The sequence below is a fragment of the Centroberyx gerrardi genome, chromosome 22 (genome assembly GCF_048128805.1).
Source record: "Centroberyx gerrardi isolate f3 chromosome 22, fCenGer3.hap1.cur.20231027, whole genome shotgun sequence".
Classification (NCBI taxonomy): Eukaryota; Metazoa; Chordata; class Actinopteri; order Beryciformes; family Berycidae; genus Centroberyx; species Centroberyx gerrardi.
The window spans coordinates 17,227,054-17,251,123 of NC_136018.1; the positions used below are offsets into that span (position 1 = coordinate 17,227,054).

A 24,070-nucleotide genomic window follows, 5' to 3' on the forward strand; every position below is an offset into this window, starting at 1 on the left:
TGGTGAAGAAAAGGTGTGGGAATTAAAGGGGAGTGAACACACACACACACACACACACACACGCGCACACACACACACACACACACAAACACACACACACAAACAGAATGGTAACAAAAACCAAAGGGGAATCCATACTCCAAAAGGAAGTGATTTGTTTAGGGGCAAAAGAATATTTTGCTCTTCTCTTTGGTGAGTTTGATTTCTCGTGTTTGTGGTGTGCTTAACTTGTCCGTTTTCAGTGAGTGACCTCTTCACACCTACCATTCTATTCCTCAAGTATGCCCCTTTTTCCAATGATTAGATGAATGTGTCATTGCTCAATTCACAGTTCTTGCCAATTCCCCCATAAAGACCAAAGTTTGAGCAGCAGAAGAGAGAGCAAACTGCTTTTTTGTCAGCTTGACGAATTACTTTTATGTTAAAGTTAAAGATTAGGTTAGCCGGTGTCTTCTTTTAAATCACTTTTAAAAACACACTTTTACCGTCTGGCTTTTACTTGAACCTTTTACTGGCTTTTACTTAATGTGTTTATAATCTCTGATGTCTTACCTTTTTATGTAATTTTGCTTTTTATTGTTATGTCTTTTTATGTACCTATTGTTCTCTCTGTTTTGTAGAGCACTTTGTAACTGTGTTTTTTGTCTTTGTAAAAGTGCTATATAAATGAAGTTTATTATTATTATTATAAAGTGCAAATCTGGGCTTACTCTGTGAGTTTTCCTCCTCCTCCTCTCTCTTCCCTGAGTGGACCACCATCCCTCCTTTGAAGCACTGCAGGAAACATGGAGGCTCCTTGCCCTGCTGGACCTGAACCTGGAGGAGGAGGAGGAGGAGGAGGAGGAGGAGGAGGAGGAGGAGGAGGAGGAGGAGTCAGGCTCACGCTTTCACATGCACGCAAATGCTTTGAATACCAGCAAACAAATGGACAGACAAAGAAAACAAGCTCATATCCACAGTGACCGTCTCTCTCACAAACACAAGTACACAGATAATGATCAGGATAGAATCTAACACACACACACACTCCCAGCTGTACCTGCGCTCCCCGCTCCTCATCCAGCTCCACTGTCATCAGCGCTGACGTTCCCTTCTCGCTGACGGTGGCGTTGCGGCCCTGCCAGAAGAAGTAGCAGCACTTCTCCTTCCCCGCTCCCGCCGTCCTCAGCTGCTCCGGATTCTGTCTCTTCCCAACTAACGGAGACATAAGTAGGAAGAGACTGTTAGAAAGACAGAAAGTAGGGATGTGTGTAAAACTACAATGCTGGAAAAAAATTGTGATATTAGTTATGACTGTTCTGTTGCTTGCCACCTTAAATCAGTTTACCCACATTTTTATTTGTGGAATAGAGCTTAGCCAATTTTTTAGGCTGATATAAATCTTTATGAAGTAAATTCATAGTATACATCTCAGTAAGTAGTATCAAACTGATCCAAGTCATTGGATAGGGTCTTTTAAAGGGAAAATGGGGGGGAGGGTATGTTTGGAAATCCTTTTTTTTTTATATAGGCTTTACACTACTGAATGTTCCTTGTTCCCATAAAAAAAAAAAGACAAAATTGTACTATTTCTTCTTTGCCAATCAAAACACGGTTGGATTGTTATATAGAAAGCCGACTTTTTTGGAGTCGACCAATCGTATTATGTTTGGAGCAGGGGGGCGGACACTCTAGTCCTGCCAGCCAATCAGAGCAGTGGCTCTTACTGGCTGCTACAAATGTGAATCCAAAAGGTCCTGTAGCTCTTTAGGTGGGAGGGGGGCAGCAGACAATAAATTACTAAAAATGTTTCCAAATAATTTTCACTTGGAAAAACTTCACAGGTACATTTCTTAGATTAAATTATAATAAAAGTACAGTGGTTGCTCTCCTCCACTGCTCATTAAAGGAGTGAGACAAGCCTTCTTTTCCTTCAACTCACTCCACTGTCACATGGGTTGCTGTCTGTCTGTTCACTGAAAGACTGTGGCCTGCCATAACCAACTAGTGGGTTGGATTCCTTACAGAACACCTTGGAAGACTTTCCTCCGGAGTTTATGTTGTGGTTGACTACCATGACTTAAGAAAACACAAGGAGAAGGAGGGATGGAAGAGAGAAGACGGAGGAGAGAGAAGAGAATAGCAGGGGGAATCTGACCTCGCATGGAAACACGTCTCCACAGGGTGTAAACGGAGAGGATTGGTGTCTAAATCAGAGACGGCTTCTGATATTCTTGGATGTGTTCAGAGTGAGTCAACAGAGGGGGAACGCGGTGTGCAGTTAGATTGGCCTAGATCTACAGTAACCCACATAAAATCTAGGTTCAACTAGTGGAATGGCTTCTGAGGAAGAGAGAAACTGTGAGAACCCTGCAAAAAATGCCCTTTAGTGGCATATTCACTAAATAAAATCTTGTTTTTTAAAAAATGGTAAAATGGGTTGAGGCTTGTTTCCAATGCTGTTTCACTTGCACAAGTGGAATTAGTGACAAGTGCCAATATCTTGAAACAAGGAAATGATCTCACTCTTTTGTCAGATTGTTTTAAGAAAAATAAGACTTTAAGATTCAATACTAGACTACGTGTTAAAAGGGATATTTTTTGCAGTTGAGAGAGAAATGAAAAGCTGGATGTCAGAGGGAAAGGGCATAAGAAAGAGCCAGATGGAGCAAGTCAAAGACTGTGTGAGTAAAGAAAGAGAGAATAAAATACAATAAATTGTGTGTGTGGTGACAGAATGTGTATAAGGCCTGGAACATAATAGCCGAAAGACAAAAGCTGCAGTGTATGAGTGCATCCGGCGACACTAACCCGCGGTGCTGACCATGTACTTCCACTTCACCACGTAGGTGTCTCCCTCGTGGAACTGGCCGATGCTCTGGCGCGGCAGGCGGCTGTAGTCGAACTCCAGGATGTGCCACACCTCCGCCGCCAGCGTGCTGACCTCGTAGCTCCGCCGCTCCTCGCCCTCCACCAGGCCGTAGCCCCGGCCCACGTTGAGCCCGTCCAGCACGGTGCGCACGGGCGCCTGGTGCAGGGGCAGCATCAGGGAGGCGTCGTACGCGCGGGGCTGGTCTGTGGCGGGCTGCTCCTGGGGTGATGGAGGAGGAGGAGGAAGAGGGAGAAGATGAAGAGGAGGAGGGAGAAGAGGAGGAGGAGGGGGGGGGGGGGGGGGGGGGAGAGAAGGAGGAGGAGGAGGAGGAGCGGGGATGGAAATAAGAGTGATTGCAGAGAGGGAATGTGGGAATAGGAACACAGACAGGCAAGAAAAACATATCAAAAAATCCTAAACAACCAAAAATCAAGTTGCTTTTATCCTTGACAGATTTTATGGAAGGTACTATTCTGTTTGATTTTGCCCACTTCTTAATTGTGTGTTTCTTCTTACGCTTTTGTTTTATGTTTAACCACTTTTCTCTTGAATGTCATCCAGTTTTTCCCCAGTTTATTTTATATTTCACTATTCACCCAGTTTCCCCATGGGGATCATTTAAGTTTCTAATTTTAGGCCTTCTTTTAAAGCACTTTCCAAACTCTACTTTTAGGTAAGTTAATATTATTTATAGAATAGAGTGAATTGAAAGTGAATGACTTCTGCATTTGAAATGTTTCTGTGTCTGAAACTCCATATAGCTCTCTGTGCCGTGTTCATGACAGATAAGACAGAGGAGCAGGACCCTTTTTACTTGTCTCTTTACCTTTTGGTCATTGATGTGGTCATTGCCGTTCTTGGTGGGACTGGGGGACTTCCTGGACTCGCTCCAGTCCAGGAACTTCTCCTTGAACAACGTGGTCTCGTTGTGTTGGGTTAGTCTGCCGAACACCGCCCAGTCTGGGCGGCCCTGGCCTTTCCTACAGGTGAAGTCCATAAGTCAGGGAAGAAACAAATGTATACTTCCAATACTCCAGTCTCTAGGATAATTGAAAATTATCTTGATGCATCATTCACTTCTGTAGTTTTGTTAGTTTTATGGTATTCATTCAATAATAACAAAATGAGGTAGAAATTTACAATAGTGTTGCAACCACAAAGCTATTTGATATTTAATAAAAGGCAGATAGCCAGATACATCGCCCAATATATCGATTTAACCCTAATTTATATAGCTTGGTGGACAATTTGATATCCAAGTTTGTTTATGGAATAAGGAGAGACAAGTTGCCTGAGCGGGGAGATGACAGTGTTGCCCATTTATAGCTTGTGAAATGCCGAGCCACAGCAAACGCTGTTCACACACACTGCTCTGAAATAGCAGGCTGTAGACTTTCAGAGGGGAACAACACAATGTGGAAATACACAACCTGTGCTGGCATGAGAGGATCTGATGGGCACCAAAACATACAAGCCTCTGCAGTTCACCATGTAGCTCAGATGATCTAGTGTCTCTGATGCATCTGTGCTGCGGTACGTGCGTTTCCTTACTTGGGTATGAGGGGGTTGCACTCCCCCGGGTCTAGCGGATTGATGTCACAGTTTGTGTAGTCGAAGGTGCCGTTCCACAGGTGCTTGGCCAGCTGGAAGGCCACCTTCCTCTGCGCCAGCGTCACTTCCTTCCCGTGCCATATGTACATCTCACTGCCAAAGTCAAAAACCAAAACCTGCAGAGGAAACACAGACGGGGAGAGTTGCCATTTTTCAATCCAAGATGGTTGTGGAGTCTGAGATGAGAGATGAAGCAGATTGTTCAACAAGGCGGTTTGTTTTGAAAGGTGAAAACGGTGGCTTAAGAGTCATGTGTGAAATATTTTTTAAGTACTGATTGATTTTTAGATTTTTTCCATGTCAAATGAAACAAAAGATAGGTATCTAACTTTGCGACCCCAGATGTCTTACCTCCTTGGGATTGAGCAGGGAACAGCGGGGGACTTTGGCCCAAAAGTCATCATCAGGGACCAGTTTATCATCCATCAGGCGGTAAATACAGTTGGTCTCCACGATGGCACCTTCATACAGTTCATCTTCATCTGGTGTTCCTGCCGCTACGAAGGAAAAAGAGACAGATTTACAAAGGTGCCTAGTAGTGAATGATTTATAGAAGGAAGGAAATTTATAGAAGAATAACATTCCCAGACAGTAATCCTTACACTGGTAACTGGCCTGCCCTCCCAGGATCTTCCAGAACTCCTTGGAGGCATGGCTGTGTGTGTTGACGCCCTCCTCGATCACCTGGACGTAGTTGGCACGGCAACCCAAGTCCCTCTTGGTCTGGATGAAGTTGGCCAACTCTTTAGTCTGCAACAAAGACAGAGAGAGACACTCTAAATGGAAAAAGCTCTCCTCATTACATATTCCTGACAAGTTTGTTTTGAATCTGATTGCAAAAAAGCACAGAGGTAAATTAATAGATATCCATTTTGGGGGGGAAAAAATGAAGTTCATCATTCAAAATCTGTAAAATATAAAGGATTGAGTCTGTGTAAGTGTTACCCTTCAAAAAGTAAATTGTTAATCTACTGTATGTGCCATCTATCATTTTCTACAAGAGTAGATGTCACATTTTTTTCCAAACGGGTGGATCTGTCATTTTGGATAGAAACTTTTTATTTATAACTACAACTGCTCATAAATAATGCGGGCCATGGCTAAGAGCTGAACTAGTCAGATTGAGGTCAATGCTCTTTTCAGCCACCCAGAGGTCATCAGGCCAGGCCGGGCTTTGAACAATAGCCTTGGTCTGTGTGTCAGAGAGAGGCTTCCTGCAGCTGCCCCCCCCTCCCCCCCCCCCCCCCTACACACACCCCCACATTTCCCTGCCTGCCCACGCACACCACTTCCTGTGCTGCGCCACTGCTACTTCCTCCCAGGGCTGTGTTTACTTCCTGCACGTGAAGCCCGACACTCATAACAACATCACCCTCACTCGACCTGTGTTGATATGACAGAGCTCTTTAAAAGGCTGTAAAACAAGTTCAGATCTACTCACAAATCCGAATTAAAATGTAAGCGAAACCGAAACCAGCTTTTTAAAAAAATCGACCGACTGTATTATTTTCCATCACGTAACAAAAATCGAGACTCACCTTGTTCTTCTCAATGACGTTGGAGAACTCCCCGGTCCAGATGAAGCAGTGGTGCGGCGTGATGAGCAGGAAACAATCCCCGCTGTTCAGAGAAGACGCTCTGGGCTCCACCAGTCTGGTCTGGACGTGCCGTCGGCCTGGGCAGGAGTAAACAAACACACAGACAGGTGGCTTATCAGGGACAGTTCTGATTATCGCTGTCAGCATGCCTGGATTATCCTGCTAGGGGCTTCGGGGCAACCATGTCCCCCTTCACTGCCAGCCATCACCTTTTGACCCTGTACATGGTGTACCTGCCCTGTCAAGTACCCACCCCATCATAGATAGATAGGTAATAGGGATGGGACAATATGCTTATCTCACGATACGATTACATATGTGATATGGGGTTCACAATTCCATACAACCATGATACAGTGTAATAAATAAAAGTTCAATGACAAAGTCTGACTGTACAGAATTATATTTATTTCTGAGCCACAAATCTGTCTAGCGATGGTACTGGCTTGCTAGAATTTAAAACAACAACTGGACGAACGAAAAGTTGCTCAATGTACACTTCTACTGAATATAGCCGAGACAGTATGCAAATATACAATCAAATTACAGATGTATCTACACAGAAACACGGGGCTTTTGGGGTCCCGTGGCCCTGCAGGTAATCCAGGCATGACTGTCAGAAGCCAGCAGAGCCTCTTCCAAAGAAACGGCTTTAGCACAATGAGTTTGGAATAGTTAACCCCCTAGTAAAGAGGTACCCCTGGTTTAGTGGATTTGGTCTGGATTACAGACAGTGGGAAGGTTGGGAGGGCGGATCAGCCCGGGATAGCGTGAGCTGACCTGGGGAGAATGATTTAGGGCCGCAGCTGTCACCGACAGACGCGTGGAGGAGGTGCAAAGACACCAAAATAGACCGCCTCCCTCTCGTCTCCCATTTTAGATATCCTCTGGAAAGGACACCCTTCAAGCAGCATCCTCCACCGCTTTGTCTAAAATGCCAATTATATTTCCACTCCTCGGACTTCTGAAATTAATTGCTGGTTTAAGAGGTTATCTTGAGTCATCAGTATGATATACTCTTATATTTCGCCAGACAAAAGGAAGATAAGTCTCTGCAGGACAAACAAGCCAATTTAAAAGATTAGCATAAAGTCGACGGACATTTTGTTCACCGTTCCCATTGGCTGGCCTCAACAGGGCTGATGGCAAATGTCTACGTCTGTCCAGTAAACAAGCTGCTTCTCCTGGCCTGTTTCTTCGAGGGGACTGGCCTCAATTTCACTTTTCTAGGCCAGTGCCTTCACACGGGACTGCAAGAGATATTTCTCGGTGCAGCGTGACAGCCGAGGAACGTGCCTTCTGAGGACAAACCATTATCGGTGTCCCAGCAGATAGCACCTTGCTCCCCAGAGTGTTTGCTGGAGTAGCAAGATCTTTAAGATGTCTGCTGCAAATCTGACTGGTGCACCAGCTCTTCTTTAAACTGTATTGCTGAGCTCTGTTGATTATATATCTCTAATAAGACAGTCCAGTGGAAAGATGGGCGAGAAGACAATGGTTGGTATTACGGCCATAGAAGGTAAGATTAAGGGGATCGTGGTTGCCATTATTTATTAATCAGTGCACATTTCAGCCACACATCTTTCACTGGGCTTTATCTAGTCTGGACTATCCCCAAAATGGGTTTCAGTGTGTGATTCAAGGTTATTATCGTAAACTAAAACTAGGACAAAAACTAGGTGTTAAAAAACAATGTTGTAAAGTGAAACATAAATTAAAAAATGAAACTTTGTGAAAAAAAAAAAATCCCAAACTACAATAACAGTGGTGTGAGAGCAGGTGCGGCTGTTTGTCAGGGGGGTCGGCCCACTGAACTGACCTTTGACCTGCAACAGCATGAGTTTCTTGTAGGGCACGGCGCTGTTGTTGGACATCTGCTCGGAGATGTTGACGCTGCGCAGGTTGACGTTGCTGAAGTTCTCCTTGCTGGCCAGACCGGCCAGAGCCACCTCAGAGAAACCAGAGTTCTTATTCACTGCAGTGGACGGGACAGAGAGGACAGAGAGGGGGGATGAGACCAAACAAGAGGCGCTTCAGCTGTCTAATGTCCCGCCATAATCACCATGATATATTAACAAACACTCTTTCATCCCCAGTGCTATCAAACTACTTAATGGCTGATATTGAACTTTTGACTGCTGTAGTGTTTGAGTAATGTATTTTTTTTATTTTTCATGATTATTATGTGCTTGTACTGTGTTTTTATGTGTTGTCATTTTTTATGAAATGCAAACCAAATTGCCCATAATAAGAACTGAACTGAACCAAACAGAACCAGTTATGCTAATGACAGCATTAATTAAGCAAATGAATGCATTAATCAGCAAATATTTCTGTCAACATAATACATGGGCAGTATTAATATATATTATATTAACTCTGTATCTTAAAGAATATTATAAGCACTTATAGTAGTTTGAAGAAAATCTGTTTTTCCTCATTAATATGCGGATTTAGCAGCAAGGTGCTCCAAAATTGAATCAGATCATCTACTCTATATGGGGAACCTGTGGTGTAAGTATGACGTTTCTATCACGTGTTGCTCATGAGTTATGTTCACAAGTGTAACAACATATTGTCCCACATACAAAGTACCATGGCGGAGGGACATAAAAACACACATACACAGACAGAGAGAGAGAAAGAGTGTACAAACAAAGACATTTTAGTAGCTCAGTAGATCCTGGCAAGTAAAATAAAGTTATTGTCACCAGCCAGAATCTGAATGGGGTTGCGGCAAACGGCACCCAAAACACTGAGCAGCGCTACGGCCTGAAACCATTACATTTTATCCCTGTACACAGATTTAGAATGAGACAAAAGCCAGACACACACACACACAGGAGCTCCCACTGAGTGCAATGATCTCTCAGGCCTGACATTCAAGGTCGCTGTACTAGAGCAACAGATATAGAACACTCTAGAGACATTTCACATGTTTTTATTGCTGTCAAAGGAGATGAAGGAGGAAGCCGAGTGTAACGCGGCTTTAACTCTGTGGGTTTAGTGACATCACTCTTAAGCAAGCTGCGGACCACGTGCAGCTGACAATGGTACAAAAACAATCCTGAGCTGTTGAGGATTGCTCCGCACAATGACAGGAAACCAAATGTAAAGTCCCAAATGTAGGTCAGTTTATCAGCGTTTGTATGTGATGTCCCAAGTGGCGTGTGTGGATTAATTCATAGCACGGACAGCCGATTTATAGATTGTGTATATCAGTGAATGTTGAATGTCTATGAGTGATATGTGTAGTTTATTGTCCACTGAATGTCTTGCACTCTCCCTTTGAAAGTGTCACATGTGTAAAAGCGAATGGACAACAGTGGCGTGTCCAGGCCATTTTGTCCGGGGTGGCCGAGGTGGGGCACAGACTCAGGCAAGGGTGACACTGAGCGTGGCATTTAGGAAGGATGTAGGCAGGTCCCATTTCTGTGTGGGTGTTGTTGTGTTGAAAGGACGTGTTTTAATCACTTTTTGGATTCAACTGTTGGAGATTGTGTTTGCCCTGTGTGTGTTTATAGCCGACCTATTGGACAGCAGCGCTCCTGGCTATCTGGAGGTATGAAAGCTCTACAGTGAAGTGATGAAATTTTGAACACAAGACTACGGAAGAGGATTAGGGCCACGTGAAAAATTTGAGTTCTGAGATTAATCTCAGAATTTTTTCTCAGAAGTCTGACTTTAATCTCAGAATTCCGACTTACTTTAAACTCAGAATTCTGACTTTACTCTCAGAATTCTGAATATAAACTCAGAGCTCAAATTTTTCACGTGGCCCTAATCCTCTTCCGTACAAGGCCCAGGTTGAAAACAACCAGAATTATCAGGCATCACTGTCTACTGTATATGCATATAAAAAATGTAGGCTACTAGCATTACCTCATGGTTTTTATCTTCAGGTGCGTGCTGCATTTATCTTTCAGTTTGGTCAGACAGTTTTGTTTTTTTTCACATTAAAAGATCCCTAATTTGGTCTTCTCTTTGCTCCCCTTGGCGTGTTTCTTGGAACACAGGTGCGCAGTTTTGGAAAAAAAAATGCACTGACTTGATGGTCCCACCTCTAACATGGCCATCAGGCAATCATAACTCAGGATTTTGGGGTGGCACCTGGGGTGGCCAATCAGATTTCAGGGGTGGCCCCCTCCACCCCCTAGACCCGCCCCTGATGGACAATATCACAAACCGCTGTCCCACATGCTCAGCAACTTTTCACAGCACAAACAGAAGTAAAGTGAGAAGCTGACAGTAGATGAATAAAAGCTCAGTGGCAAAACAAATACTGCAGTTTATTGAAAATGTGCAAATTCTGTTCCCATGTGACTGGCCATGAGTGGAGGCTGATTGAAAACAATTAGATATCTTACACAAATTGGCCAAATTCAACAGATTGATAACAGAGATTTCATTTGTAAACATTCGAGAATTGAACTTGGTGACATCAAAAATTATATTCAGTTGAGGCAGCCTTTTATTATGCAAATTTGGAATGTAAAATATTCATGATGCAAAATAAACTGAGCAACTGGTGGCCAAACAGCTCTCCCATTGAAAGAGCCGGTCACATGTCACATCCCTGAGTGTTTGGTCTCAATCATTCTCCAGCTCCTCATCCATTCATCTATCCTCACTCACTCTTCTCGGCCTTCATCCTCTTGCTCTCCAGCAGGCCGACGTTGAGCCTCTGCTCAGTGTATTCGTGTCTGATGTCCTCCCTGGCGGCCAGCATCCTCAGCGGGTTCCTGGACGACTGGACGTTGCGCGACGGGCGCACCGCTCGCTTGTGCTGCACCATCTCCGAGGTCAGCCTGGGAAGGGGTCAGAGGTCAAAGGTCAGGGGTCAGAGGGCCGTGGTTCACAGAGGGAATTACTGAGGGTCTTGTGATGACTTACTTTGGGATCTGGGGGCCGAAGATGGCATCGAAGTCGTCGTCTATCTCCACCTTGCTGGAGACGGCGGGGAGGTCCTCCACATGGCGGTAGAACTTGGAGAAGGTCTCGTCTTCGAGGGTCATCACTTCCTTAACCTTCTTCTCTGTCACTGTGATGGTAGCCTCTGGTAGTCCACACACTGGGGAGGGACAAGACGGGCAGTGGAATATCAATATAAATATAATCAATATCAGTACAATATCAATTTGTGTTGCAACTTTGATTCACTGACAAAACATTTTCATCATGAAAACATAAAAATTATGAAAAACAACCTTTGTCTTCGTCTTATTTTATGTATGCATTATCAATCAGTATAAGTAGAAAATATTGAACGCATGCAACATCTGCATCCTAATGTAATGCATCTGCAGTGGAATGATGCAACAATAACAGATTCTCTCACTTGAAATGAATGAACTTGTACTGGAGAGTAGCACATTCAACGCATGAAGTATGGTCCCAGCTTTAGAGGGGTCATACTTCATATCAATTATGAAGAGTATGATTAGTATGATGTATGGTGCCAAGCTGAGGCATGATAAGCTTACAGAGTGCAAAACAAGACTGACCTTTACTGTTGAGCTTGCCCAGGAAAGACTCCAGTTTATCCAGCTTCCTGTCCGTCTCCAGGTTCAGATCTGGTACGGCCTTGATCTCTGCACAGCCACACGCAGCAGTTAGACCCATACAGTTTCAGTGTGTTTGATTTTTGCACAGATCACATCTCTGAACAGGCAGGCAATCTGAGATTCTGTTGTTCAGAAAGTCACATTTGACACCACTGATGACTTTGGGTGACTTGAACAACTATTGAGGATGGGTAGATGCATACAATCGCATTCAAGTTAATCTGAACACATCTATTCATGGCCACAACTGTCAGTCACAAGCATAGTTAACAGCCATTCAATGGAATAGTGTTGCATAATTGTTGTAAATATGACGTTTCCTCACAGACTCGTGCATTTTCGTCCAAGACTGACTAAACACTATCCCACAGCTTAAATTCTATCAGGCATTGGTAGCCAGATAGAAGCATCACTGCAACATCAGCCACATTAGTGTTGATGATATTCATGGCATTGATGATGATGATGTACATTGCATACAGTGCAACACCAAAAGAAACGGGAATACACCTTCGATATCAGACATCTCCTCCATGTCTTTTAAAAGAAAAGCAAAAACAATGAATTACATAGTGTCCAAATGACATTTATATGAACCACAATAAAGTCAAAACCACAGTAAATTCTGTACCAAAGGGAAAACTGTGAGCTCAATGTATTGACAATGACAATCGGAAATTAGATCAGGAATCTAGCTTTGTGCGTACAATTCGTTTGGGCAAATGCGTGTCCGGTGACAGTTGAGCACATAACAAAGTCATGTCATTAAGTGTAAATCAGATTGGAGCCATCCAGTGTTCATTATCGCTGCTGCATGAGCTGAATGGCTCCGCATGACAGTAGGAAAGAAAGCAGAGGGTACGAGAGTGTAGTGAGAGGCAAAAAGGGAATATAAAAAGTGAAATGGGTGTTATGTGTGAGAGACAGAAAGGGGGAAATATAGCGGGACACAACTGACCTTCATGTGGTTTGGAGATGGCGGGGGTGCTGTTCTTGGGTTTGGATGGCACTGGAGACTGGAGGGCAGCGGGGGACGCCAACCCTGATGCACCAAAACAGACGGGCACAAACAACGGATGATTCAATAAGCGTGACATGGTTACTCTGCTGTATATCCACTACATTAAAAAATGATGGAATACCTAAAAAGGTCAATATTCCCCTGAATTTAATTTCACGGATTATGGCACAGGAGAACATTGTTGATTGTGCTAGAATGTAGGTCATGACTTACACGACAGAGCAGGTCTGTACCCATAATTAGGTCAACTCAAAGACACTTACACTCTGCTAGCCACTACCAAGAGCAGAATATAGTGGCGTAAACAGATTTAAAAATTAAGTGGGAGGAACCTCTAGATTATTAAGAATTCAGGAGCATTGGGATGCTAAATGTTTCAGCACCACACCAAATGACGGACGGGTATGTAGCAGTTGTCAAGGTTTCTTTGTGTAGCAATTTTGTAGCCAAGCAGTAGTAAACAAACACTGGAACTAGTGCTGTCAGCAGTAGCTTCAAGGCAGATAAAGTAACACTATCTAGGACGCGCCTGAGGCCGCTTCACTGCCTCACTTCTCTGCCATTAGTCCTGATGCTAATCCTTCCTGCGCCACCCTCCATCAGCCGTAATCTGGCTAAACCCACCGAACAAACACTCCCCTAAACACAAATGAAACCCACCGCCAGCCGCCCCCTCTGGCCTGGCCCAGCGCTAATAGGATAACAGGCCAACCATTAAATCGTTTTCTGCCTGAGCGGAGGCCTCCCAGCGGCTAAACTGGCCTGGTGTGTCTGGTGTAGCGGCTGATCGGGGGAACGGGAGAGTTATTGTCCTTCTGGTAGCTAAATGAGCAGGGGGATTTGGGGAAACAAGCACTGTGATTGAGTGGACCAAACTCTCCCTACTGTACCGCTGCTGATGGAGTGCCTTGAGGATTTCATTTGAGGAGAGAAAGGGAGAAAGGGATGGATGGTAGATACCTTTCTTCACCATGCGTGCGGCCACAGTGAACTGGGTGGAGTCGTTGGCAGCTCCCTTGCCCTTGGTCTTCCAGGCCTCCTCTCTGGCCACTATCAGCTGCTTCCTCTCCTGGATGGACATGTGAGCCTCGATGCACTCGCTCTCCATCTCGCCCTCTGCAATTCTCTGGAAGAGAGAGAGGGGAGGACAGAGAAGTTACTGTCAGCTACTCTGAATCCTAACCAACTGTTGAAACTTAAAGGAAAAATCCCCCCTCGGATGTTCTTCCACTGTTAGACATCATCAATCTGTGATGTATGTTGAGTCTAGCAGAAGTCCTCGCTCTTTGATTCTGAAGGACTGACACCAAAACCTGATGTTTACTGTTGATGTTTTAGATTGCTGTATTTTTTCAGCTATCAAACTCCATTGTAGCCACGCTGGAAATATTTAGCCACTTATCCATGGGAATAAGAAAAATACATCTCCAAACAAAAAAACATGGGGACAGAAATGCAAGGTACATCACCTATAGCTGTTTTTTTAAACAGTGTTAAAGTGTTGTAGGGTGGATGTTTCCTTTAACAGTGGGCCACATTCATTGGACAACAAAGTTGCCAAGCACAACAAGGACACCAATGGATGCCAACAAATACACATGGAGCACATCAGTCCTCGCCTTACATGTGAAATAACCCCTTACCAACATCCGAAGCATATGACTGATTTGTATTCTCTGCTGGTAGACGATTATGTAATTCACACCACTGAGGCAAAGCATGTGACATGGATTACACTGAACAACTCACACAGATTTAGAAGTTGTTTTGTTGTCAGTAACAGGCAAGACAAGGAAGAGAACAACATCTTAGTAACAGAGTATACCACAACTCATTTAGTAATAACTGGTGAACTGCAACGCAATGTGCTGCTTCGACTATTGAACATGTGTGCATGGCTGCAATAGGAAGGGGATATATGGGCCCATTGAAGTGAAAGTGACGGGGCTGGGTGGGTCACCTTCCGTCTCCAGGGGTGTCTCTCATCCACCTGCTGTGGTCTGGGAGGTCTGGTGTCCTTCACAACCAGAGGAAGGGATGGGATAAGGAATGGAGGAGAGAGGGATGAGGATGGAGAGATGAGGATGAAAAGATGAGAGAGCAGCTGCCTATAGAAAACCCATAAACTCGCCACGAGCGTCAGAAGCTGCAGGGGCTGCCATGCTGTTTTCACAGGCATGTAAACAGAGCTTTGGAAGAGCGATGAAAGCTTGTGTTTGACAAATATTCAGCGGCATACCACAGGAGCTGGGGGGGTTGTGGAGGATCAGTGAGCGCTGCAGACCACAGTGTGCTCTTGCCAGGATGCTTTTGCCCCAGCACGGTTGCAGCTGAGGCAGCAGAAAGGCTTGCATTAGACAGCCCAGCATTTTGGGAGAAGGGGTCTCTAATGTGCAAGTGTGCCAATTAACAATGCAGGTATGCTTATACAGCAACCAGGAAAATCCCACTCTCTATACTGAGTGTTTCAGAGATGCTTGTTAATGCACATTCTCCATTTGCAACTACTGACCAATTGTTTCATTTGTTAAAAAAGGGATTTGTGATTTCAGAGCCTTGCTAGGCAGGCGGGGAGGCGAGCAGGCAGGCTAAGCGGGCAGCAAGACCTGATGCGACTTCCTACCTGGTTGTCTGGCTCATCGGGGGGAGAGGTATGGAGAGGGGGCTCAGGAGGAGGGGAGAAAGTAGAGGCAAAGACTGGCTCCTATGGACGTATGGCCATGGAAAGTGGGAATACACACAGAGACACACAGAGTGAGAACATGATCAAGAGAAGAAGCAGCCGGAATGGAAAGGAAGTAGGAAATAGGAAAGAAAATAGGAAAGTGTGCCAAACTGTTGGGATTCAATTGCATGGATCCACAATTCTGGCAAAGGAATGGCTCACTTCTTGAGTGTTTGGAAGGAGGTGTGTATCCAGTTTCCAACTCCCATACATCCCTCACATTACCATTAAACATCTATCAAAGTCGTGCCGTTTAGATTCAATTGATACCAAGGGAAGCGCGAGAGAGACACTGTAGTGATGAGAAAACCCTGAAGCACCCATGATTATGAAACCCAATGAGCAGCAGTAGGATGAATTAGAGTGGCTTTGAGGTCACACACACACCAGCGTCAGTGCAACACCGTCACCATGAATGTAAGGGACACACACACACACACACACACACACACACACACACACACAGTATCACCACTAGTACCACCACATCTATGCACACACAAACAACTGTCTGTGTGTGTTACACTGGGAGTTGTATTTATCAAGAGTGTGCGTTAGTGTCCAGGAAATCTGTGTTAAATTTAGATCACTAACCCAATTTAGATAGATTTGATAAATACCACCTCAGTGTGTGTGTGTTTGTGTGATTCTGGCCTCGCACACTGGCCTTACCCATAGCTGATCGGACACAGCGTACTCATCGATCATCATCGGTGCTTCGTCGTCCTACAGACAAGCAGCCGGAGGAGAAAAGGGACACGTTTTCTGAAGACTCAGCTGTCCCAACAAACTGTACCATGGATAGCCCAAATCACACAACCAACTCCCTAGAAATCCTCAACATTAACTAACATCTTACCATGAACACTATGCACCATATGGACATTTCATTTTTAGGCCCCTTAAGTAGAACAGTACAGTACTTATTTTTTTGGGTTGATATGAAGTCTACAGTATGTGTGGTGTAACAAGCTGAAGGTTTGGCATTCCATCAAAAACTGGCATCCTTGGGTTGAACAATGGGAGCCTTTATACGCCTGATTGTTGGCATTTGCTCCACTCTGCTCAGTTTTGTATTTGCCTAATCTTCAGTGTCCCTCTTCTTTGATCTAAAACAGGAAATTGACTGAATTGGGCCCACTGGCTCTGATGAATGGGAGGATGAAAACATGATGAACAACAACAACTGTCCTTCCCCCTGACCTCAGCTAGAACCCTAAGCCAGCCCTTGAACTTGATTAAGGAGTTGTTTTTTTCATGTTTTGATTAAAGCATCATGCCTTTCTTCTGCTTTCTCAATCATTGTGGGAAAGGCCAGGAAAAGGCGATCCAAACCCCAGTGTGTCTGATCTTTCACAAAGGCGTAAGAACAAAAAAAGCCAAACCTCTTCCTGACCTTGAATTAATTGGAAAACCTAAAAGCATAGCCGCCCAGCAAAGCTGAACAAACCCAGATAAGCAGCTGAAAACAAAATAGTCCCGCTTTACGGAATGATAGCCGTTGTGAATACTTCTAAACAGAGAGGTATGCGTATGGTCCCGCCCCAACCCTCCCTTCAAAAACACACCGTGGATGTCAACACAGAACCACACTCACCATGCAGAGGATGAAATGAGGTTTATTTTGATAGGAAAAGGACATGCAAACAGAGACAAAGGCAAACAGAAGAATGAGAGGTTACATGAAACATGCAGTCCAATGAAAAGAAAGGTTAAAGACGAGTCTGACAGAAAATACAGAGGTTAAGTTGGAAAGGACAGTCATTATACAGTTATGTCAAAAGTGCAAATCCAGTATGTTCCTTTTTCTACGATAAAAATATACTTTTAGTCTAAATAAGTGATTTACAGTTCAGGATGAGGCAACAGATTGTATACTGATGACTGCAGTCCTGTCAATCACAGTAGAACTTGAATAATTTAGGCAAATTAGGCTTAAGGTAATTCTTGATAATAATGTATCTTTCACTAAAACTAATCAAAACCACGGTAATAAATAAACAACATATACCTAAACTACCATAAGTGACATTGGAATATATGAAAGTAATTCCTGATACAATCCAAGCACAAAAACATGCAAAAGCTGTTCATATGACAGAAGAGAGGAAACGACAAAGAGAAAAGACACAGACACACAAAGACAATACACAACCTCTCTGTTAGAAATATCCAAAATTACTACCATGTGCGTTTGCATCTATCTACTGTAAAACAGATTATTAAATGGATGATCTTATGCCCCTTTGACTCCAGTGTTTCGTGGCAGCAAAAAAAAAAAAAGATTAAGAGCCTGACTTCAAAGGCAGACACAGAAAATAGAAGAGCTCAAGGTAAATTGTCATGATAATGTAACTACCGTACACAGCGGATCAAATCAAATCCTCAGTGGCATGTTGGTACCACTGTATCAGGGCTGCATTTAAGTCACATGGGAAAAAACGTTGGATGACTTGACAGTTCAAAACAATGCCTGGGAAGTGTTCATGCATTTGAAACTGCCATGATTGGCGGTTTTCTGTAGAATTTGGTTGCTTCTGATTAGCCGTTCATTTAGTAGTTTTCCTGCCGAGGCAAGTTTAAGAGTTGTGATCACAAAATGACTTATGTGATGAAAATCGTCCATTTTGTTTATACCATCCCCTACAGGTAGTTCCTTGTTGGGGAAATTGGGGTGCATCGCCAAACCCCAAGTTCCCAAGCAGTATTCACCACCTTGAAGCTGAAATTAATGGTATTTTCAAGTAGGAAGCTCCTATCTATCGTCTTTCCCATATGACGTGAATGCAGCATACGATCATAACTGCTTCATAAACATAAGACGCCTGTTGGACGCGGCTGGGCTTGTCTGCCGATGGGTGCTCAGTCAGCAGTGAGTGTGTAGATCAGGTGGTTACCTTCTTCTTGAAGCTCTGCTCCGCCTCCCAGAGCTGAGCGTGGCGCTCGCCCACCGCCGCCTTCACCACATCCTGCTTCTTATTGATCCGGTTCCTCCAGTCCTCCTCGCCGCTCTTCTTCAGCAACGCCAGTCTGAGGAGGGGAGGGAGAGATCGTGGAAAGCAACTTCAGTTTCTTATTAAAAGATGAAAATACAGTTCATACGTACAGTCTGCTAAAGCAATAAGCCTTGAGAGGTCGTGCTTTACAGAGGCATTGTTCAACATGACTCAAACCCATGGCCTTTCATGGCTTATAAAAATCCAAAAATTTATTCATTTTAAATTAATAATTAAATAATACTAAACAAATGTTCCTCTTCCACCAAGAAATATAGTTCTATTAGTGGTGCAAGTGGCATTTTTTGCTTAGCAAATAGTTCCAGTCATCACTTCTGACTGGCTGAGTCACTTTTGAAGCACAAAAGTGACTGTGTAACAGTTAATTCAAATATTAATGCGCTAACTGAAAGTGCAGACACTAATGTGATGAGCCAATAACAGTGCATCAAAAGAACAGACAGCCAGGCAGGTTATCTAAAGGTATTTCTCCAGCCAACTAAGCTAGCGCTTGCTAGCTAACTTGAAACTTGCTTCCCATTAGCTTCCACCTGGCCCTGTCACAACACTGAGGTGAACAAAAAACAGAGATGGCCCTACACGCCTTGTAGTCTTATCCAAGTTTGGGTCGAATATGCTTCCCCCGCCAGAAGCTAGCAGACACTAAACAGAGCTAGCAGCATGTCATTTAGCAGCAACAGTTAGAAATACTGAACATCTCTGGAACATGGATAAACATCCCGGTGACAGCTAGAGTACACTTAAGAGATAAACATTACTTAGAGATGTCAGTCACTGTAACTGGAGCTGGGAGCGCGCTAAGCGTGTTAGCTCTTTAGCTTCTACTGTCTTTTAGGTAGGGGTTGTTTCCAAAAGGGGAGTTAAAACACTAGAAGAAGTGCTGAGATTTCATTTTAGCTACTGAAGGAAATTTAGTAGAAATGGTGAAACAAGTGGGCTTTAACAAAGTTAGTCACATTGGCTACCAGTAGACATACTGTATCTACAGTACCAAGTATGCAGTTTGTGTGTCTGTGCTATATACTCAGTAGTGAGTTTATATATTTACCTTATCATATGGTATTGTTATAGTATTTCTTTAAATCATATTATATTCCTATAGAGATAGTTGTGATATTTGTATGGTATACTTCTAAAATGTATTATAGGATTACATATGCACAAGGAGGATTACAAAAACATACTGAAGCATATTGTCTAAAGAACAGAGGTCCAGTTATTGAGCTCTTATGTTTCAGTGGGGAGCGGATGGGCTTTGACAGAGACCCATAAGGGGAGGGGGTCGGGGCGTTGGCAGTGCCCTCTTCCCCTCTTACAACCAACCCTCTGTGACCCAGTGAGGGGACGTCCTGTTCTGGCCTGGGGCTTCACAACAACGGCAAAAAAACAGGATAAAAGTAACACTGAATGGACATCGGCAGCTGGATCGGGGATACAGCTGAAAGAGGAGGCCTCGCTCCGACGTACAGTGAAATCCTTTTAAAAAGGGAGAGGCTCAGAGACATGCGGGCATGATGAAAGAATGTGCGAGATGTGACACAAGTATGTTGAGTACACACATAGAGCTATGGCTGCATACACGCAGACACTGACAGAGGCAACACACACACACACAGTCATTCTCACCAGTGTGTAGAAGCCCATGTAATTCCATTATGTCATCAATCAATTTATAGCCTGATTACAGCCTGCCGTGTTTACCAGTCAAACCAGCAAGCTGTGCATGTTAACACAGTGAGCTGGCATAACTGGACTTATATAATCATTTCATTAGATGGGGAATCCAATACAGGGCTTCAATCATAAAGTTAAAATGTACTTGAAATAAACTCTAACTAAATATTAAATGCTAACTTAAAGGACTTATTGATTTGTAGATCACATAAATGATGCACAACATGAAAGAATGTATGATCGTACATAGGAAGAGCAGCGACAGTTAATAGAACCAGGCTGAGCAACAGCCTAACCCAGATTTCCTGCTCCCTCTTGGGCAAAGGAACAAGGTTAGAAACACAGAATGAGAATACACAGAATGGACAATCACTGGTGTATCACAGTAATCTCCTTCAGTACACCTAACATACCTGACATGTGATGTTTGATAATGCCACATCAGTCATGAAATGAGCAGCATGTGTGGGCAATGCATGACACTTAGAAAGCTGAAATGACTGGACTGCCAGCAGGATGTTTAGTGAAATTTCATCTCTGCCATGGCAAGTCATCAGCTGACACAAATGGGAATGCCCATTCTATCCCTTCCAGCTCTGCGATTAAAGTGCTCCAACCTGCTGCTGCTGTTGATATTACTGTCCGTCTTCTTCCTGGGGAGCCCAGCAGCAGCAGCAGCAGCTCGAAATAACAAACTCTAATAACCCACAAGCTTTCTCTCTCCCTCTCGTCCTCATGATCTCATTTTTCTTTCTCCCTCTAACCTACATTTCATAAGGAGAGTCAAAGTGAGTCTCTCTCATCCCTCAACCTTAGCTTTCTTGGCTTCATTTACTACCAACTGATGCAGAACAAATGTATTGCATGCCAAGTTGACCAAAAAGGCTTTAATATCTGTTAATGAGAGATGTAATAGTAATTGCACACATCATAGTTCGGATTCACAAAATGTGAAAAATGCAACTTTACCCTTTGCACACAATATTATTACTTATCAGCATAATGGGAAAACAGGTGATAAGATTTTCTCTCTGCCACACACACAGCCAAAAACCAGACGTCAACAAAGTCATTATAAACTAACAAGCTCCAGTGGTCTGTGCTGCGGCTCACCTCTCTTTGATGGACATCTGTCTGGCCATCATCGCTTCGGTCAGCTCGTCTCCTTGCTCAGGCTGGACCAGGCTGGGTGTGTGTCCGCTGCCGTCTGCGTGTGTGTCCACCGCCGGAGGCTGGCACACACTCCTGGGAGAACAAGACGCTGCTCTGGATGTTACCACGCTGAACTCCGGCAGCTCTGCGAGTACGTGCGCACACACAAACACACAAACACACAAACACACACACACACACACACACACACACACACACACACACACACAAACACAGGAAGGGGATGAGAGAGTGCAATCAATAACCACTTACAAGGCAGCAGGTTGGAGCAGCAGCTGTACAACTCTAAACAGGGTTCCCATTGACTTTCCATAACTATCCATGACCTAAAGATTTTGTTAATGTTGTTTTTCAGCTCAGAACATTTTTTAAGGGGCAAGTAGTCTGATTTCCACTACAGTTGGACCTGGCGTGGAGAAAACAACTAAAATCCACCATCTAATGTAATCAATGTGTGAAACAAGTTGTATACATTCTGCTATATTCAAGTGACCCATGTGTAAAAATCCCTGATATCCAACGACTATCCCAGAGAATTCATCAAATTCCTTGACTTTCCTTGTCTGGAATACACCTCTCAAAATTCCACCATCTCACACCAATTCGCTCACACACACACACACACACACACACACACACACCAAATGCAAACTCAGCAGCAAAGCTCACAAAGCAGCGTGGGAGAAAATACCCTTCACACTTACCTAGAAGCTCTCATCCGCTGGTGAGAAGCCGCACAGACACTTTTCACAGCACCAAACCTCCCTGCCTCACTTCTCCGTGTTGTGTAACCAACAGTAATCAAATAACTCGCGTTGCTTTGTAGAAACACTGTCGCTCTCTCTGTGGCTCTGTCTCCGAGGCGCTGCCGCCTGCTCTTTGTCTCTGCATCCCTACTACTCCTCTCTGTCAAGCTTGTGACATGTTTCATCTGACTGATTCTGCGCTTAAAGGACAAGCCGAACACACGATACACACCGACAAACCAAGTGACGGGCTGAGAGTCACTTCTGCTCAGTCAAATGAAGGAAAGCCTGGAAACCACAGCCTGCATGTAACAACATTTTCGCAGACGACACAGGAAATGTGGTTTAATGAAAGGTAGCTGTCGTCTGTCTCCTCAGTTAACAGCGGCGTTTGCTTTAGTCTTACAGTTTGCTCTATAAATACTTACAGAAGTACGAGTGCCATTTCATTCACTTATCCTACGTCACAATTGTTTCATGAATGTTTTAGAGTAGAATCAAATAAGTATACTGTAAAATCAAAGTAACTCAACCTCAACCATCTCATTACCAGACAATTCCTCGTATTTTGTTGTGGATAAAAGACAAGCAAAACTTGATTTTTCCAAACAATTCTTCTTACAGATGGAGCAAAAATGCAGCATTAGATCAAGAAGCATTCAATAAAAGTGTGACTTTGACAGTGACTAAATCTGTACACCAGAAAAACCACAATAGGCTACAGTCTTGTTTTCCCTAGTCTCAATGCATGATGTTGTAACTATGAATATGGTTTAAAGTTCTTGGCACAGGGAGCATGATATTGCGCTAACTGGGTAAATTTGGAAAGACAGGACATGAGATTCAGCTAATGTAATTTGTCAAATGTCCAAAGAGAAATTCAGAATACACATACTGTACAGAAAAAGTGAATTAAAGAGGGAAAGCAAGAAAGAGAGAGGATGACACATTAAGGCGTGACCTCTGCAATAGCAACAAAGACATCATTTTATAATAAAAAGAAAGCAGAAGGTACAAAACTTAATTAAACCCCTCAAACTCCCTGTCTGTTCTTACCTGCACTGGTGGCCCTGCTCCTGTGGCTGTCTGGGTAATGTAGTTCCTCCCTCAGAGAGCCCCTCTGCTCCTGCCTCTCCTGCAGCGCGAGGCTCTCTGCGCTCTGCACCGCTCCGTCTCCCCTCCCCCTGGCCAGCCGCTGCTCCTCCTCCTCCTCCCCCACTCTCTCTCTTCCAGCGCGGGGCTGGGGCAGGGCGGCCTGCCTGGCTGCTGCCTCGGGAGAGGGCAGCTTCCTCTTCCCCCCTCCTCCCAGATCGGCCTCCTCTCCCTGGGGTACGGCTCGGCCGGCTCGGGGCTGGCTCTGGCGGTCCGCGGAGCCAAGGGACCTCCAGCCGGGGCCCTCTGTGGGCCTAGCTGGGGGGCTGGGGTGGGACCTGTCGTAGTAGGCAGGGGCGGGGGCGGCCTGGGCTGCGACCTGGGCTGCGACCTGGGTTAGGTGGATGTCTCCGGCGTGGTCGGTGGAGACTGTGCCTCCTGGTCTCAGAGCAGAAGAGGAGGAGGATGAAGAAGGGAGGTGGCCGAACCTGGAGCCTGCTCCGTTCTGAAGCTGTGTAGCAAAGAGGCAGAAACAGAGAGAGAGAGAGGGAGAGAGGCAGAGGGAGACAGAAAGAAAGAAGTGGGTCAGCTCGGTGCAGGGGAAGCAGCCGTAGCACTGAGGCTTCCCGTCTAACTGAGAGACAGGCCAGGCAAGGCACACACACACACACACACACACACACTCGCACAATGGTAGAGAATCACGCTGACTAATCACTGCCTGACTCACTGCACTTCCTGAGCATCAAAGGGCAGCCTGTCTACCCGGTCAGTCGCAGCCCACGTCACAAAGCCATGCCAGCACTCCCCTTAACACCCATAGGCGACTACATATAAACCCTGGGCACAATGCATCCAGCTGTAGCCAAAAGATTCAGTTCATAACCATTACTGAACACCAAATCAATTTGATCGCACATAATGATACAGACTGAGATTTCTGTTGAGTAAAGAATAACGGGAAGCAAGTAAATATCCAAGTGCACAACTGTTGAGAA

At 44.5% G+C, this 24,070-nt stretch overlaps 1 protein-coding gene across 1 annotated transcript in view; it reads right to left on the reverse strand.

Moving 5' to 3' along the window:
• The window catches only part of svila (supervillin a), a 48,468-nt gene that overhangs the window by 4,837 nt on the left and 19,561 nt on the right, over positions 1 to 24,070 (reverse strand). Inside the window, exons 16-33 of the mRNA XM_071896956.2 lie at positions 23,037 to 23,583; positions 21,175 to 21,358; positions 18,268 to 18,400; positions 16,043 to 16,096; positions 13,606 to 13,771; positions 12,583 to 12,666; positions 11,565 to 11,651; positions 10,954 to 11,131; positions 10,696 to 10,868; positions 7,880 to 8,035; positions 6,001 to 6,137; positions 5,065 to 5,212; positions 4,814 to 4,959; positions 4,403 to 4,578; positions 3,678 to 3,831; positions 2,791 to 3,070; positions 1,040 to 1,194; positions 711 to 816 (exon numbers count right to left, since the gene is read on the reverse strand). Coding sequence (XP_071753057.2) covers positions 711 to 816; positions 1,040 to 1,194; positions 2,791 to 3,070; positions 3,678 to 3,831; positions 4,403 to 4,578; positions 4,814 to 4,959; positions 5,065 to 5,212; positions 6,001 to 6,137; positions 7,880 to 8,035; positions 10,696 to 10,868; positions 10,954 to 11,131; positions 11,565 to 11,651; positions 12,583 to 12,666; positions 13,606 to 13,771; positions 16,043 to 16,096; positions 18,268 to 18,400; positions 21,175 to 21,358; positions 23,037 to 23,583 — 3,064 coding nt within the window. The remainder of the gene's footprint in view (positions 1 to 710; positions 817 to 1,039; positions 1,195 to 2,790; positions 3,071 to 3,677; positions 3,832 to 4,402; positions 4,579 to 4,813; positions 4,960 to 5,064; positions 5,213 to 6,000; positions 6,138 to 7,879; positions 8,036 to 10,695; positions 10,869 to 10,953; positions 11,132 to 11,564; positions 11,652 to 12,582; positions 12,667 to 13,605; positions 13,772 to 16,042; positions 16,097 to 18,267; positions 18,401 to 21,174; positions 21,359 to 23,036; positions 23,584 to 24,070) is intronic.